Source organism: Plectropomus leopardus, chromosome 20 (genome assembly GCF_008729295.1).
Source record: "Plectropomus leopardus isolate mb chromosome 20, YSFRI_Pleo_2.0, whole genome shotgun sequence".
Classification (NCBI taxonomy): domain Eukaryota; kingdom Metazoa; phylum Chordata; class Actinopteri; order Perciformes; family Serranidae; genus Plectropomus; species Plectropomus leopardus.
This window is the reverse complement of record NC_056482.1, coordinates 6,096,477-6,112,049: the sequence shown is the minus strand read 5'-3', so window position 1 is coordinate 6,112,049 and position 15,573 is coordinate 6,096,477. Positions and strand designations below refer to the sequence as shown.

At 39.0% G+C, this 15,573-nt stretch overlaps 1 protein-coding gene across 1 annotated transcript in view; it reads right to left on the bottom strand.

The window, feature by feature from the left end:
* LOC121959824 (formin-binding protein 1) overlaps positions 1-15,573 on the bottom strand; it is a 69,988-nt gene that overhangs the window by 30,448 nt on the left and 23,967 nt on the right. The window contains 4 exon segments of the mRNA XM_042509335.1: positions 1,556-1,660; positions 3,840-3,902; positions 13,496-13,643; positions 15,311-15,367. Of these exon segments, the coding sequence (XP_042365269.1) occupies positions 1,556-1,660; positions 3,840-3,902; positions 13,496-13,643; positions 15,311-15,367 (373 nt within the window).

Sequence of the window (15,573 nt, the reverse complement as noted above, 5' to 3'; positions counted from 1 at the left end):
TCATTAATTCAATTAATGTTTAATGCTCACTATTTATGAGCATTAACCCCAATAACAAGTCGGGTAAAGCAATATTTTTGTATGTTTAGGGGGTTTACTGGCACAGCAACAAATCTCAGACAAAATCTAAGCAGTATGAACACTGACAAAGATGGGAAAACAACTTCCCAACAAGGTAAATCTTAAATATCAGAAGAATGCAGTGAACATTTTAAGAAGTGACCCAAAAATTAGCAAAAGAAAACCTGTTAATAAAGTAAAAGAAAATTACCTAAAATTAGAAAAACAAACAAATAAACAAACAAAAAAGTGAGCAAAAAAAGTCAAACACAAAGACAAACAAGGAAAGGACCGTAGAAAAGTATTTAAATATCAAGAATTATTCTGGGACATTTTTCCCTTGCTTTACAAAAAAAAAATTAAAAACTTCTTGCCAAGTTACTCATTGCCTTTTTTTCCAATGTTTTTTTTTAAAGAAAGTAAATCAATTTGTGGCATTGGCACAAGCAAAACCACAGGTTTGATCCTCTCAATTTGAGCAGGACATTTATGTAGAATTATCACTTTACACAAACAGTGATACTGACTAAATGAGCAAAATAATACAGCTCTGAATGCTATGTAATGTAGGAGCCTTTCATGTTTCAATAAATGAAAGAACTGTAATCGGACACAACACCAGGCTTGTTTCAAGACTGCTTTCTTGAGCTGCTGTGCCGGGTCTTTCCAGTTGAGTTCGGTGGTTAGCCTAAGCCTATTGTAGCTCTTTGGCTGTATGTCCAGAGTGCAGAAAGGCTCTTTATTCCAGCCTATATTTGCATAATAATCGGCTCTGAACTGTGTCAACTCTGCGCCGGAGCTCTGCTCCAACAGCTGATGAAGCAGCAGGAGCACGCGCTGCTGACCCATGATGCCTTGCGGGCGTGGGAGCCATGTGGGTTAAAGGCTGAGATTTTGAGGGCTCTTTTAATTGGTTATGACAACAGGAAATGACATCAGCTACAGGCCTAAGGGGCTCCATGTCTGGCTGTGAGTCCTGATATTTGTACAAATGAAGAATATGTATAGTCTAGAGGAGACCAAACTATGTATTTAGATTCTTCACAATGAAAAAAGCCAAACAGAATCCACAACACATATAAACACACACACACACACACGCGCCACCATAAACACAAAGTCTGCTCTGTTGCTAAGGCCGGTACAGCACAGCAAAGTGTCTGCTCCACGGTGATAATGAGGACCCGCTGCTGCTATCAGCTTTGTTTAGCAGCAGATCGCTGTGCCGCTGATACAATGCCAGCTTTTACGCACAATCCCCGCCATCAAACACATGGTCACTCAATCTTTGCCGTCTTTCAGGCTCGGTGGAATGAGAAGTCAGAGCTTGGGGGGCACGGAAAGGGAAAAAAATTATAATAAAAAAGATGTCGAGAGAAAGGGGAGGGTGCTGAGTGGGAGGATGATGAAGGCCAGGCAATTGTGTCAAGCACTGAGGGTAAAGGGCGAGCTCGTGTGATTGGTGGCTGCTGCACGGGTGTGAGATGACACGTACCTTTTCCACGTCAGCCTTAGTCACGTTAATGTCAGCATCCATCTTCTCAAAGTATTGCTGTGCTCTATCTGCCTCTTTGCAGTCCCTCTCAAACCTTCTTTTACACTGAAAAAGAGAAATTTTATGTTATCAAAGACGTCAAATCAGTGTTGTCCTCTGTAATAGGAAACACTCTATAACTTGGCCTTTAAATGAGCATAGCAACGAACGTCATAACATGTAACATATGCGTCATATAGATTTCATTGTGTGCGACAGAGGTCAGTTTATGCCACTGACACAGCAATGGGGGTCTGTCAAAGTCTGCAGCCTGCAGATTAAACAAATCTTCATAGTGGTCATTTGTGTACAGAAAAACAAGCATTCATTCAACCCTCTTTTGACCCCTCTAACTGAACAATCAGTGTTTGTTGGGGCCAGCGTGCACTCTGAACTATGCCTATCTGCCTCGCACACAATGGGATCATTGAACGCGCAGCGAAGTTTGAGGAGGACAAGGCAGTTATGCATCTCTCTCACACTCTTTCTCTCTCCCCCGTCAAAGGGGCCAGGCAGAGATAAGAGCTGGTGTTCTGTGCAATCTCTCTTGAAGCTCCTCCACTTAAACAAATAAACCAGATACTCCTGGATTTAATCTCATCTAGGAGTTATACTGTAATGTATATGTATCTAAATCAATGTTATTCTTACCTAAAGACACACAAGAGCAGCTTACTTTAGTCCTTTTTTCAGTATTTTTAAATTTGTGGTCTGCCGCTTAAGGAGGATAATATAAATCATGCAGTACCACTTTCATTAAATGTATCTGTAAGATTTAAACCAACATTATTTATGTTTTATACTTCCCCCCTGACGTAAGAGGCCGTTCTATATATACATTCCATGCTTTTAACCACTGCAGTGTCTCCACTTTGAGTAAAGTAAATGGCACATTGTATGAGATTTTTGGGAAAGACAGACATGGTTCCTCAGGGCTCTATACACGGTCCTCTGCTGATGATTTCTTTTTTCCGTGAGAGAGAGAAGGTTTGCCACCTACTGTAAGAGCTACCTCAGCTTTTGATGATGCACTTAATAGTCAAGTGTGCTTTAGTAATACATGACAATGGTAGATCTTGATGTATTTGATGTATGATTAAATGAATTCTCAAAGCAACTAAAGGCTAAACAAACAGCTAAAATGTAATTACTGTAGTTTTGTGTATGATGTTGTCTTTGAAAACATGATTACATAAATCAAGACATAAAGACAAATACAGTATACTACATTTTATGTCATAACTAGAGTGCATGATTAGTCGACTAGTCAATTGAGTGTGGCTACCCTTCCTAGTCTTTACAAAAAATACTAGTTGGTTGAGCTTGTTATTAAAATCATTATCACTTATTCACTTGCATTCTCCTGATGAGATTACAGTTGAAATAATCAGGCACATTTCCTCAAGATTATTATCCTAAAGAGTATTGTTTTCAATTACTTTTTTTATTAGCTTTTATTTAGTAAGTTTTCATAATTTTTTTTCTGAGGATATTGTGCCATAATACACGCTGCAAAGTGCCACAAAGTGATATTTAAATACAATTTGGCTGTTGTAAAATGTGATTAACAATTTCCATAGGCTTTAAATTTAACCTTATAGATCAAATTGTGCTCAAGGTTTTGTTCTCTTACTTTTATACTAGTCTACTTGTCTAAGTTTAAACTTCTGTTTAAACCTCACAGAAATTAGTTTTTAGAAAAACCCCTTGTCATAACTTAAGTTGGGTTCTGACAACCTTTTTTATTTTGGAAAAAGGAAAAATACCCACAATTGTTGCCTTTGAAGCTAATAAATCTTAAACCTCTTGTTGTTATGGTATGACATTAACAAAATTGTGTTTATGATGTTCTACTTTTGTCTGTATTTGAGCCACTGTACCAGATTTGATCAATAAGAAATGCTACTAGTGAGCGATGGTTATACTGCACATTGATGGGGTCACTTTATAATTTGTTTTTAATTTGACAAACATTTTCTTGTGATGCGCTATTGTGTGTAGTACTTTATTCTGTGTTTTTTCAGTGATGCACGTTTTTTTTGTAGTTTTATGTTGAACTGACATCTTTTCTTCTTGTACAACTTTGTATCATCATGTCATTGTGCTGTGTATTTGTTCTGACCTACCAAGGGACTGCAGATGCAACTGAGCTATACGCTATAATCTGGTATGGTTCATCAAATGATAACATTTATGCTTTAAAGTGTAATAAAATAGTTTTTTAAAAAACACTTTTTAAACTTACTGATTCCAGCTGTTTCCACGAGCTCTCAATGTGCTGCTGTGCCTTGCGCCCATCATGGAAGTGCTGTAAAAAGAGTTGGTGAAAGGAAAAAAACATTAGAAATATTATCATTCTATTCACAAGCTTAAGGGATTTAAACGCAGGTGACCTTGACACAGTAGGGATAATAAATTAGAGGCAACTGGAATGGGAGTCTCCACCATACCATGAAACACTACGGATATTACTCACACTCTGACAGGGAGGTATTAATGTGAGCCAAGAAAGTAGGGCACATTCAAATAGATACTATAACTACATTAAATATTATTACCACATAACCCACAAGCTTAACTCCCTGAGATTTGTACATGCTTGAGCATATGGCTGTGAGTATATTTGATTGAAGAGCAGTCAGATCATAACCCATCAGTTCAACACAACAGAGAGGAAAGTGTTACATTTTCAAGACACTGAGTACCAATACTAAAATTCAGCTGAATGAAGGCTTTGTAGTTAATATTCCAGTAAAATAAAAAAGGTCAGTGATACAGCAGATCAAGTAACAATGACAACCAATGGGCTAACAGTGTGGTAAAGCTGCACAGATGCGGTTTTATGAAGCTGCAAAGTCACATGTTGTGTACAGAGCATGGTGCCAAGGGCAAGGTTTGTGTTGTTAAAAAATAACTATCCTTCTGTGCTTTCTGCTGGAGCATCATGCATATATTGAAGGAGTACTCATTTCATAAACTCAGGAGAAGAGACAGGAATGAAATCTTCAAAATGGTTTCATAAAGAATGTCTCTATACCAGAGATTTGCAAGATGCAAGAAAAATGTATTTAGTCCAAAAGGCAATGAACAACAACTACAATATCTCAACCACATATGTTATTGTATGAAATTTGGTAAGGACATTCAAGTCACTGTAAGATATTTGGGTTTTTTTCCCAAGTGCCTGTTAAGGCATGTGTATAAGATATCTACTTTCCCAAAGTCAATTTTTACTTACCCCTATACAGATTGTTTAACTTCAAATGCTTATCAAACAACAAAGACAAAAGTTATCACGTAAAAATGTTCATGAAAAACGAGCCTTGTTTTATCCGCCTTGCTCTAAAAGTTGCAGCAAACTGTGCAATATATAGTTTTTGTTCGGCCCACACCTTCTAATGCCACCCAACTAAAATCCGGTTTACAGGATAATTAAAATGTCCCCTTGCTCTTCAGCTCCTAAAACTTGTCCTTGCCCACTTCCATTTTCTAAAAAAAGTCAAATCAGTACTGCCTATGTGCAACTCTGAGGATGAGAGGAAGTGAGATGGCTCAAAAAGCGATGTGATTGTTTCTTTAAAACCACTTGCTCAATCAGGAAAGTGAGTGATTTACTCGCTTGACGTGGCATCATACCTGCCTCGGGTAATGGAGCAATCCTTATTGTTGAGCCTTAGCTGTACTCCTGTAAGCCTTTAGCTCTTATTTTTTAGAGAACAAGAACAAGTGTTATGACTGGTAAAACAATTATACCGATTAACTTCTTTGTGAGAGCTTTTTGATCATTTTTATAGATTTGCTATTGGCCTCTCTCTGAACAAACATCACCACTTAAAGTACAGCTGGGAGATATGGCTTACTAATAACAGTGCAGTATTTTTAGGCTATATTGCCTTACACCATATTTATGGATATTTTGAAATCTTCTCTTGACTACTGTAGACTGCTAAAATCCAAAATTATAAAATGTACAACAGTTACAGTAAAGCTAAATGAAGTCATTTCAGTTGAAATAAAGTTAAACAGTATACTGTTATGATAAAGTGTAAATATATGATATGAAATATGAAATCAAATAAAGTTTTCTTATAACTTAGTAATTCAAAGGGGGACCACTGGTGCTTTTATTGTGAAGCCCGCTGCTCTTCTTGGGCCTGAAGTGTCCATGTTTTTACTGTGAACTTGAAGCTTCCAGTTAACAGTTGTTGTTAACAGTTAGCAGAAAGTTAAATTGTTACTGCAGCGCCTTTTAACAAAATATTCACTGTGAACTGGAAATACTTCTCCAGTTCATATATTAAAAGTATTTGCAAGTCACACTGGTGCTCCATGGTCACAAAATGACACTAAATAGCAGCTTTCTGGAGCCCTTCGGTTACAAAGACACACACCTTGCTTGCTCATACACTTTTGCTTGGAATAATGCGAACTCTATGGGTGAAGGAGTGTGTGTCACATCTTGTTTGTGGGTCTTTCTTTGTGTGTGTGTCTGTGATAAGGAGAGAGAGAGAGAGAGAGAGAGAGAGAGAGAGAGAGAGAACTGAAACACCGAAGCAAGTCTTGTTCTGGCGACTAAAAAAAGAAAAAAAAATTACGTGAAAAACGTATTACGTTATAGTAATTTTTATAAAAATCCCATGAGGAACAAACAGAAATATTCCAAAACATCACCCAGCCCGGACTTGGTGTACGCTACACTTAAGAATATGAAAGGAGGGAAAGAAAACATCTGCATCATGACCGTTACAACCGTTAGATGAGAAAGTAGAATAAAAACGAAGAGCTAACAGATAAAGCAAAAGACCAAAGGTTGGACATGCAGTGAGAAGCTTTAACATATAACGATTTCAATCATAGGAAGCGTACCAGAAACCAGATATTGTAATCTTGGGGGAGACAGACGATGAGTCACGATGGATGTTGGCACTGCCAAGTGTGGCATGTCAGACAAAGACTAGATGGCAGCTGCTGGTCTGCACTCACACAGCACATACACTGTGTTTTTGTAAAAGGCCTCACTTGGCCCATCTCGCTGCAGGGGACCACAGCACTTGGCCCAGAGGCAGAGCACATACAGCTCTCTGTGTGGACCACAGCCAGATACCCAGGAAACATACTAAAGAACCAATTTTAAACCTTTTGAAATTACACTGCGGTTACTTATAAAGAATAGAAATAATTCCTCCATTGCCTGAGGTTATATTTTGTGCAAAAGCGCCCCAAAAGAATCAAATTGTAATAAAATTGACACAAAGACTTGACTATCAATGAGGTATCCCCCTGGTTACGCTGACTGCGGAAGCTAGTGTCAGGAGCTGAGCTGAATATCGATGCTGCCATTCAATAACGGAATCAGGCCGTTATAAAAAACAGAAAGCTTTTGCTTGTACTTCTCGTGAATTTCAGCGCTTTGGGCAGCACAAGGGAGTCCTCAGTATTCTGTGGATGAAGTCACATGCAAGAGATGTAATTCAGACTGATCTAGGCAGCCCTAAAGGTCAAGCTCACCTGAGTAACACAGGACATAAAGAGAGGAGTTAGTGAGAATGCGCTCTGGTTAACCTGACGTAGTCGCACTTCTCTTTTCCCAAAGTTTCGAGGGAAGCTGGGTAAAATAAGGAAGTGCTCCAGTGTTTCAGAGGAAGTATTTCAGCCCTAACAGAAAATGGGACATTGTGGAGCCTCTACAGTAAAACCGATGCATGATAGGAATTTAAAGGTCGGGGTCAGTTGAAAAACTCCTTTTTGATAAGAAGAGTCTTACTCGGTGAAGAAAACATGCCTCATTAATAATGATAAGATACATCAGAGATACCTTGAAGCCTTTTCGCAGCAGCAGACTGCGTGACATCATTGTTACTGTGCAGCATTATTCCAACCAAATATTTATCTCCATAACAACATATCTGAAAAATACTCAGCCTTGCGTGCTGTCTGCATCAACAAATCTCCCGTCACTATGAAGATAAACAAACCACGCAGACAATCTTGCCCAAATAGCTCCATCACATTCACAAGATCCTGCTGGACGATGAAGATCTACAGACCACGACCAAATCACATGAGCTCATTCACTTTCAAACATGAGTGATGAAAGAGAGCGCGTCATCGATTGTGACAAACAGCCATCTGGGATGCAGGTAGAGATGCTGCAGCCATTTATGCAGATGTTCTGCAGTGTTGGCGTCCGTGTTAAAATACACAGACTGCAGAGTACCTCTCGGCCCATCCAGCTCTTCACAACAACAAAGAGTTGACACAGCCCATCTTTCTCTGTCCCTCTCAGTAACAGCGTGTGTCTGCTGGCACTGTCCAGCACATCTGTGGTACTTCAACAGGTCGCTGACCTGAAGCTGCCACTTTCATTTACTTAGACACAGTAACAGAGAGAGAGAAAGCTGGACTTAACACGCAAACAGATTTTCTACTCTGGACTCCAAACTACATCGACATATTAGCTGTGATAAAAGTGGGTGTGGAAATTTTTGATTATTATCAATCCAGCCATATTACATCAGTAGATTTATTGTTTCCTTAATAATCAGAAGCAGGACTGCTGCCTGTGCTATGACTACATTTTAATCGACAAAGGAATTCCTCTTGCTGGCCGCTGCTCTTGTGCACCCCCTGGTACAACACAGATCACCAGAGTCCTTCCAGGTAGTATTACAGTTGAATATATATACACACAAACAACTAAACAGGTTGTTTATAGTGAGTCATCGACAGCCATGATTGTGCCACCTAAACTGCTTTGAAGCCAAAACATGATCCTTCCACCATAACAAAGTGGTTTGTTGTGCCTTAACACAACCACAAGTTAACTACAGAGTTGTTGAAACTTAAAGAAATGTAAAGTTTAAACATATTCTCTACATAATAACATACAATTGTGACATGTTTGTGGTTTGCAGAATTGTACAATGCTAACATTTATTCTGGAGACTGAGCTTAACCAAGGCATGTAAGAATAGATGAAGTTATAGACAACTGGCTACAGATGGGAAGTGATACGATTTTATGCCAGTGCCATTATAAATTCTACTTATTGGTCCAATTCTTTATTCATGCTCTTAATTAATTAATTTTCTGTGTGGAAAAAAAGTATGCATGCACAGGTTTTCAGCATCAGTGCAACACATGTATAATCTCTGAGTCTGAACACACATCGACTCTTGTCACCCTTTCTTCACTCATCCTTGTCTATGCAGCAAAGGTGGAGTTGCTGCTATTACAGGTGTTTGTGTGTACTGTGGTGTCTAAAGTTAGTACCTCAGAAACTATCTCGTCTTTCTGGTGTCATCCTTGTACCTGACTGAGCTGAGATGAGACAGACCTGATGCGATGGGGCTAAGTGTGACTAACAAGCTATCCCTTTCACGTATATGTTGATAAACCTTTCTAGAAGTTTTGAGCAAAAGTGAAAGCAAGAAGATATCTGTCAAATTAGAGAGGAGTGAAATCCTAGCTCCAGCACCGCATCTGCATTTTTAAGTTTACATGTGTGAAGAGGTGCACATGTACATCTGTGCACATATAAACGAGCTCTCTCTGATCTGTTAGTCATTCATTGACGTGACTTGCTTCATAGGAATGTGCACCTGCAGTCCTGCACAGTTGTCAACACACATATATTCTTTTGGTACTAGAAATAGCCACAAGTCATACAAAATCTGCAGACTAGAGACATGATTAAACCTCATGAGAGCTCCGGAGACTTCTCTCCTCATGTTTTGATCATTAGATGTTCAAACGTTGTATTATTGCAGAGGTTATTCATACCGAAGAACGATTAATTCTGCCTCCCCTCTTCCAATTTGTCTGTCCACTCAACACAAGAAGGCATGTGAGGCCACTCCAGAGAGACACATTGTTCTTCCTCTGTCTGCAGCTCTCTTCTCTGCCCCCTAAGAGATGAATGAGTACAGTAATTTCTGTCAGACCCACCTAAAGATGTTTTATAGCGCGTTATAGTTTTCAGCTGACTTTTCGTTAAATGCACTGGGGCCCTGCCAGCTGAATAAGATGTATTTCTTTTTTCAATTTTTCTAGCTGGTTGAACATGTCACATCGCAGCAGGATAGGACAGATAGAACTTCCCCGCCAAACACCCAAAGATATAATTATGTGCTGTGCTGTGCTGTGCTGTGGGTGCAAGTGGATACAAAAGAGCACAGGCTGAAGTAACCCGCAACTGGACTCCATCAGTAACATGTGATGAATACAGTGTAGCAACATTTAACAGGATTCCCACACATTTTCATGGAAAAACTTTCTATAACTTTTCAAGGACCTGTAATAAAAGTGTTTTCTTTTTGCCCTGCTTATATTCTGTTACATATCAGATACAAACTCTATTCAAACATCATTTGAGAGAAAGAGTGCTGGGAGTAAATAAAGAAACGTATGTTATGGTGAAAAAAATATAATTTAGTTGCATGTATTTGAGCATATTTGCATCTTTTTGTTGGTAATTTGGTGGCTCTGTTTTTTTTTTGGTTTTTTTTGCATCTCTTTGAGATGAGATTTCATCTCTGTGGGGTTGTTTTGCATTTCTTTGTGGTCGTTTTGAGTCTCTGTGGTTCTTTGCATCTCTGTGGTAATTTTGCATCTTTTTTGGATTGTTTTGCATTTCTTTGACGTTATTTCACATCTTTATAGTACTTTTCCATCTCTTTGTGGTTGTTTTGTGTCTCTCTAGGAGGTTGTTTTGTGTCACTTTTAGTTCATTTCATGTGTCTTTGGGGTTGTATTTCTTAGAGGTCAGTTTGCATCCCTGTGGTCATTTTGTATCTCTTTGGGGTTTTTTTGCATCTCTGTGGTACCCATGGATGATAAAAATTCCATTTTGCACAAGAAAATTCCATGATTTTCTGTGATTTTTTTTAATTTCAAATGACTTTGCCAGGTATTTCATGACCATGGGAATCCTGATTTAAAAATGTTACAAGTGGCACGGTGAACGGGACATCTCTGAAAGTCTTGCAGAGTCTTTAAGGGTCTTTATCACTCCTCATTAGAGAGGATACCTAAGCCCTGTGATCAGAGGCCTAGGGAGGACTGCAATTTGCTGACCGAACACCTTATTATGATTCCTCAGCACAATCACAGTCCTTTGAGACTTAGGCTGTTCATCCCGTATTAACCCTGCCTGCTCCACATCATCGGCTGCTACACTATTAGGCCATAAAGAAGCAATGCCGGGCAAATTAGGTGGTATCTTATTGTGGTCATGATTATGATTTAAGATATTTTGATGTTTTCTTCTTTATAAGTGCAGTACAATGTATGAAAAATGTTTGAACACATTAAATGAAGCAATCTATAAAAAAACAGTTTCCACTTTTGTAAAAACAAGCTCCTCTCAAAGAAAATCCTTTAAGACAGCATTCCAGGCCTCACCTCCTGTGGCACCCCAAGCTGAGCTTAGCAAGAGGTGCACTCAGGGAAACAGCACAGGGATGTGAGGAGAGTTACAAAACAGCCCCATGTGAGAAACATAATGAGGAATTATTTTTCTTTTCCCCTTCTGGTTAGTAGTGTGGATTTTACCTGTGCAATAAGCTCTCTATAAACCCAGGATGGGCAGGTCCTCACACTCCTCTAATCTCACTGTCTGGCTCTGCCTGCAAAGCTTCGTCTGACAATGACTCAAATCAAAGAGAAAAACACAAAGAGGCAACATCCACACTTATATGTCTTTGTTTTAAAATACTGCTTTAGGAAGAAAATGATCTCTGTACAAACAAGCGTTTTTGTCCTCTTTCAAAACTAATCTCCATCCATACCAACACGCCTGAAAATGCATATGACATGACCATCATGTACATTGGGCATGGCTGTGCCGATGTAAACGGAAAGCAGATTGTCATCGTTGTCATTTAATAAACCCCGCCCCTTCATGTTAACGGATGGGATATGGGCCGAACTAAAATCTCAAAGTACACATCAAATAATTTTTCCCTAAAGATTGTTTCTGACATTTTAAGTAGTTCTTATCATGCTGATGTTAGTATAGGTATCTCTTTGATAAGTTTATCTGATGCTATACAGATGGGGTTTGACATCATGATTGACAGCTGTGTGTGCCAATCGGTGTGCTTGTGTCAGGGGCGCTGGATATACTGGCCTCGTTTTTTTTTTACAGTGGGAGGAAGTGGAGACACGTCGTCCATCTTTATATCCAGTCTATGGTCGTGACTGAGAAGATCCAATCAGGAAGCAAGGATAGGTGTCTGGGTAATGGTTTTGGAAAATGTTCTCTGTGTTAGGGATTCCAAAATGCCATAGAAGTGTGGGTGCTAGGCCTAAATGTAGCAATAGTTATATGTTTGGAAAAAGAATTTATTCGAGCTGATGTATCCTGAGTGGAGCTTAAAAATAAATGTTAATGAAACCAGAGCAAAAGAAATACTGGAAGTTGGGGAAGTCATTTGCAATGGCTGTTTCACATTATACTCTCAGAATATTGCTTTTTCTAATCGCCTTAAAGACGAACTTACTATAGAAAAAAAGACCAATTTCAATGAAAAGCTTTTTCTTTGTATCTTAGGGTTTGTAGCTTATTAGCCTTTTGAACACAGGGTTTTCCATTATCATGCTATATCGTTCATGAATGTGTGTTGAGGGTGAGAGTGTGTCCTTGAATGAAAACTAAAAGAGAAATAAAAAAGCTAAATGGGCTACATTTACCCTACAAGGACGCTGCTCTGAATATGGCAAAGAAACTATTTGCTCAGTGCTTTTTAGATAAAATGATCCTCTGTGTAGAAAAGACACTGAGAGGTATGTAGTCATGCTATGAAGGGAAACTCCCCAGCACTGGCTAAATGAGGGCTTTTTTAGTCAAGAGAGTCAGGCACATGACAAACTAGGCGGACAGAGGGGAAAGAAAAAGAGAGAGAGACTTAAAAAAAATGGAGGAAAAGTGCAGAGAAGGGAAGAGGAAGAGGGATGTCAGAGTGACATCCTGCAGCCTCAGGACAGCAGGGGTCTGTCCATGGACCCTCTGTATGGACACTGAAGATACAGGTGCAAACCAAGCCAGGATACAACAAAGCCAAAAGAGCAAAATGGGCCTGGAGGGGGTGGATGAAGTGCTGGAAATCCCCATTCTCTCTGCAATTTGCTGCAACCGAGATGCAAATCAAAACTGATCACTAATAATGCACCCGAGGGCTTCCTGTAGTTAGTTTAAGTAGCAGCTGCAGCAACAGAGATGTCACCAGTTGTGCACATATACTCTAAAAACGGTCACTGTGCCTTTGAGCAGCCCTCTGGTTTTAGTTTTCCACTCCAGTTCCCTCAGCTGGACTTCCGTGACATAAGAGCCTGTGACAGATTTTTCAGAAAGTACTTTTTTTCCAGCTGGATAGTTTTCTCTCCGCTCCTCCAACTCCTCTGCTGATTTTAATGGGCACCACACTGTTATCTATGAATCATGCGCTGCAGGTCCAAATCACTCTGTAATGGTGAGGACCAAAGTGACTTCACCTTTCAAGAATAGTGTGTGGTGCACCAATCTTTTGTAATATGCTCTGTAAAAGAGAGAAATAATTCTGTAATGATAGAGAGACGATGACTTTGTTCCATAAAAAGGACTCAGTCAGTCACGTTTTGCTCTTCTGGCGAGCCTTTGGGTGCATCTATATTTACTCAGCGATGACCTCATGCAGAATGGAGTGTGCAGAGCGAACGGGCTGCTTGATTTCTTGTAGGCCAGTGTGTCTGTTCTCTTTTACAGAGCCCATGTCCTTCTGTCTATACTAAATGTTTGATTTAAAGCACTAGCAAGAGGAGAATGACACAATGACATGGACAAAAATACAGATGAAGAACTAGAAATAAAAAAAGGAAATGAAAAATGGCACAAATCAATGTCAATGTGACAAAATGTCTCACCGATTTCCTCTCAGTCTTGAGCTCCTGCAGGTAGCGCGAAAGCTCACTGATGATTTGAGACGTCAGGTTCTCAGCTATAACCTCGTGTTGACCCGCGTAGTCATTTAGCTCGTTAAGTGTCATCAGGAAGGCTCGACAGAAGGTGTACCTGATAAGACACAGGAAGTGACGTCAGGAGAAAGATGAAACACAGTCATTTTGTTCAGATATAGTTATTGGTTTTGCTTAGAGCAGATTTATGGTACAAAAAGGAACTTAAAACTTAAAATAATAGTTTGGTATTTTGGGAAATAGAATTTTTTGGCAGTGAGTAAGGTGAAAAAAAAAAATCAATACATTTTTTTACGTCTCTTTTTTCCTTAATAATGTCTTGACTTTCTTCTTCAGTAGATTCTTTAAGGCCTATTATAATCTGATTGTGATGCCGCCAGGGGTGAGGGAGGGTGGGGGTATATTGTTGTGTATTAATGTGTTTGTTGTTTATTCTCCAAAAAAGTTAATAAAAAAAAGGATAGTAAGGTGAGATATATGGCTACAGCGGGCATCCAATTAGCTTAGCATGAAGACTGGAAACAGGGGGAAACAGCTCACTTCAACAGATTGTCCAACAATTCAAAATTCTGCCCCTAAAAACATAAATGTGCTGTGACAAGGGGGTTGTGTATCAAAATCAGGGTGTTTACAGGTAACAGGCACATAAATATGATGCTTTTAAAGACCTTTTCAAGATAAATTTCACCAGATTAACCTCAGATTCTTTTAACAAATCATCTTTTTCTTATGCAAGCATTGTAGGTGCGTAAAACGTTATGTTTGTGGGCCAGTGCAGAGGTCACTTTCATGTAGGAGTATGGTTAGAGTGAGTGAGGTTAATCTACATTTTGCCAGCAGGTAAACACAAGCATAAAGTAAAAACACAAGTTCAGTGGTAGAAAAGATTTATAACATCAAGAATGTGGACCTTCACACAGAGCAGCTTTACTTGCTCTAATTAATTAAAGGATAGATAACTAGGATAAGATTAACTCTTTAAAAATTGACATCCCAAGGACGGCCAAGGGAGATCATTGTTTGCATGATCCTCTATAAAAAAAGATCTAAAATAAGAACCATAATAGCTACAACGTTCATTGTTTTGCATCAGAAAGTCAAGGCTCCTGTCTCTCTGTGATGTGCAAATGTGACATTTTTGCCATAATTATGCAGATTTTTTTCCCATAATGGCTGCAAGAGATTGCTGTATATATATCGATCTAAAATAAAAACCATAATAGCAAGAACGTTCTTTGTTTTTGCAGCAGAAAGCGAAGGATCCTGTTTTCACTGTCATCACATTGTACGCTCATGATGACATCTTTGCACTATGTTGTATGTGGTGCAAACTACGCAAAATGTGTGGCCTTTGCACTTTGCTCATAAAAATGAGTATATCTCAACTTCTAAATAATTCTTAATAATGTAAGTAGTTCCAAATTTTGTTTATGTTTCATTCTTTGGATCAAAGAGTTTTTTAATGATATTATTGAATTACTGTAGTCAATCATGTTTCATTGACTTAAATAATCTTTTTTTTAGATTGTGCATATTTTGAGGATATGAAGCATTTGAAAATGTTCCAATAAATGACATCACAACAAGCAAAAATACCAGTGTGGTCGTGGTCTAATTCTATTGCAGAGTTCAAAAGGTTAAAGCCAAGGCCAAGACTATTATTTATTAAGTAGTTAAGAAATTCTGAGACTTTTTGAGGATCTGCAGACCACCTGAAAATGTTGATATATCCCTTATATCTCTGTGCAAGATCCTTGAACTTACTTGCTCTCTTCCTCCTCTCGTGAGTTCTTCTTGGGTTGATACTTCTTTGATAAATTCCTGTGAGGACAAAGAGTTGAGCCATGTCAGACATTTCTTACAGTATCTTTCCTAAGAGCACAGTCTGCAGACTGTAGTACACCCTCCCCATTATATTTCCCTGACAATGCCCTTATAGACCTGCCAAAGCATCATCTAGTACACCATTCAATCCAGCAGAGTGCTTTCTGCTTCTTCGACTTCATCCCCCCTTTCCTCTCTTCAGG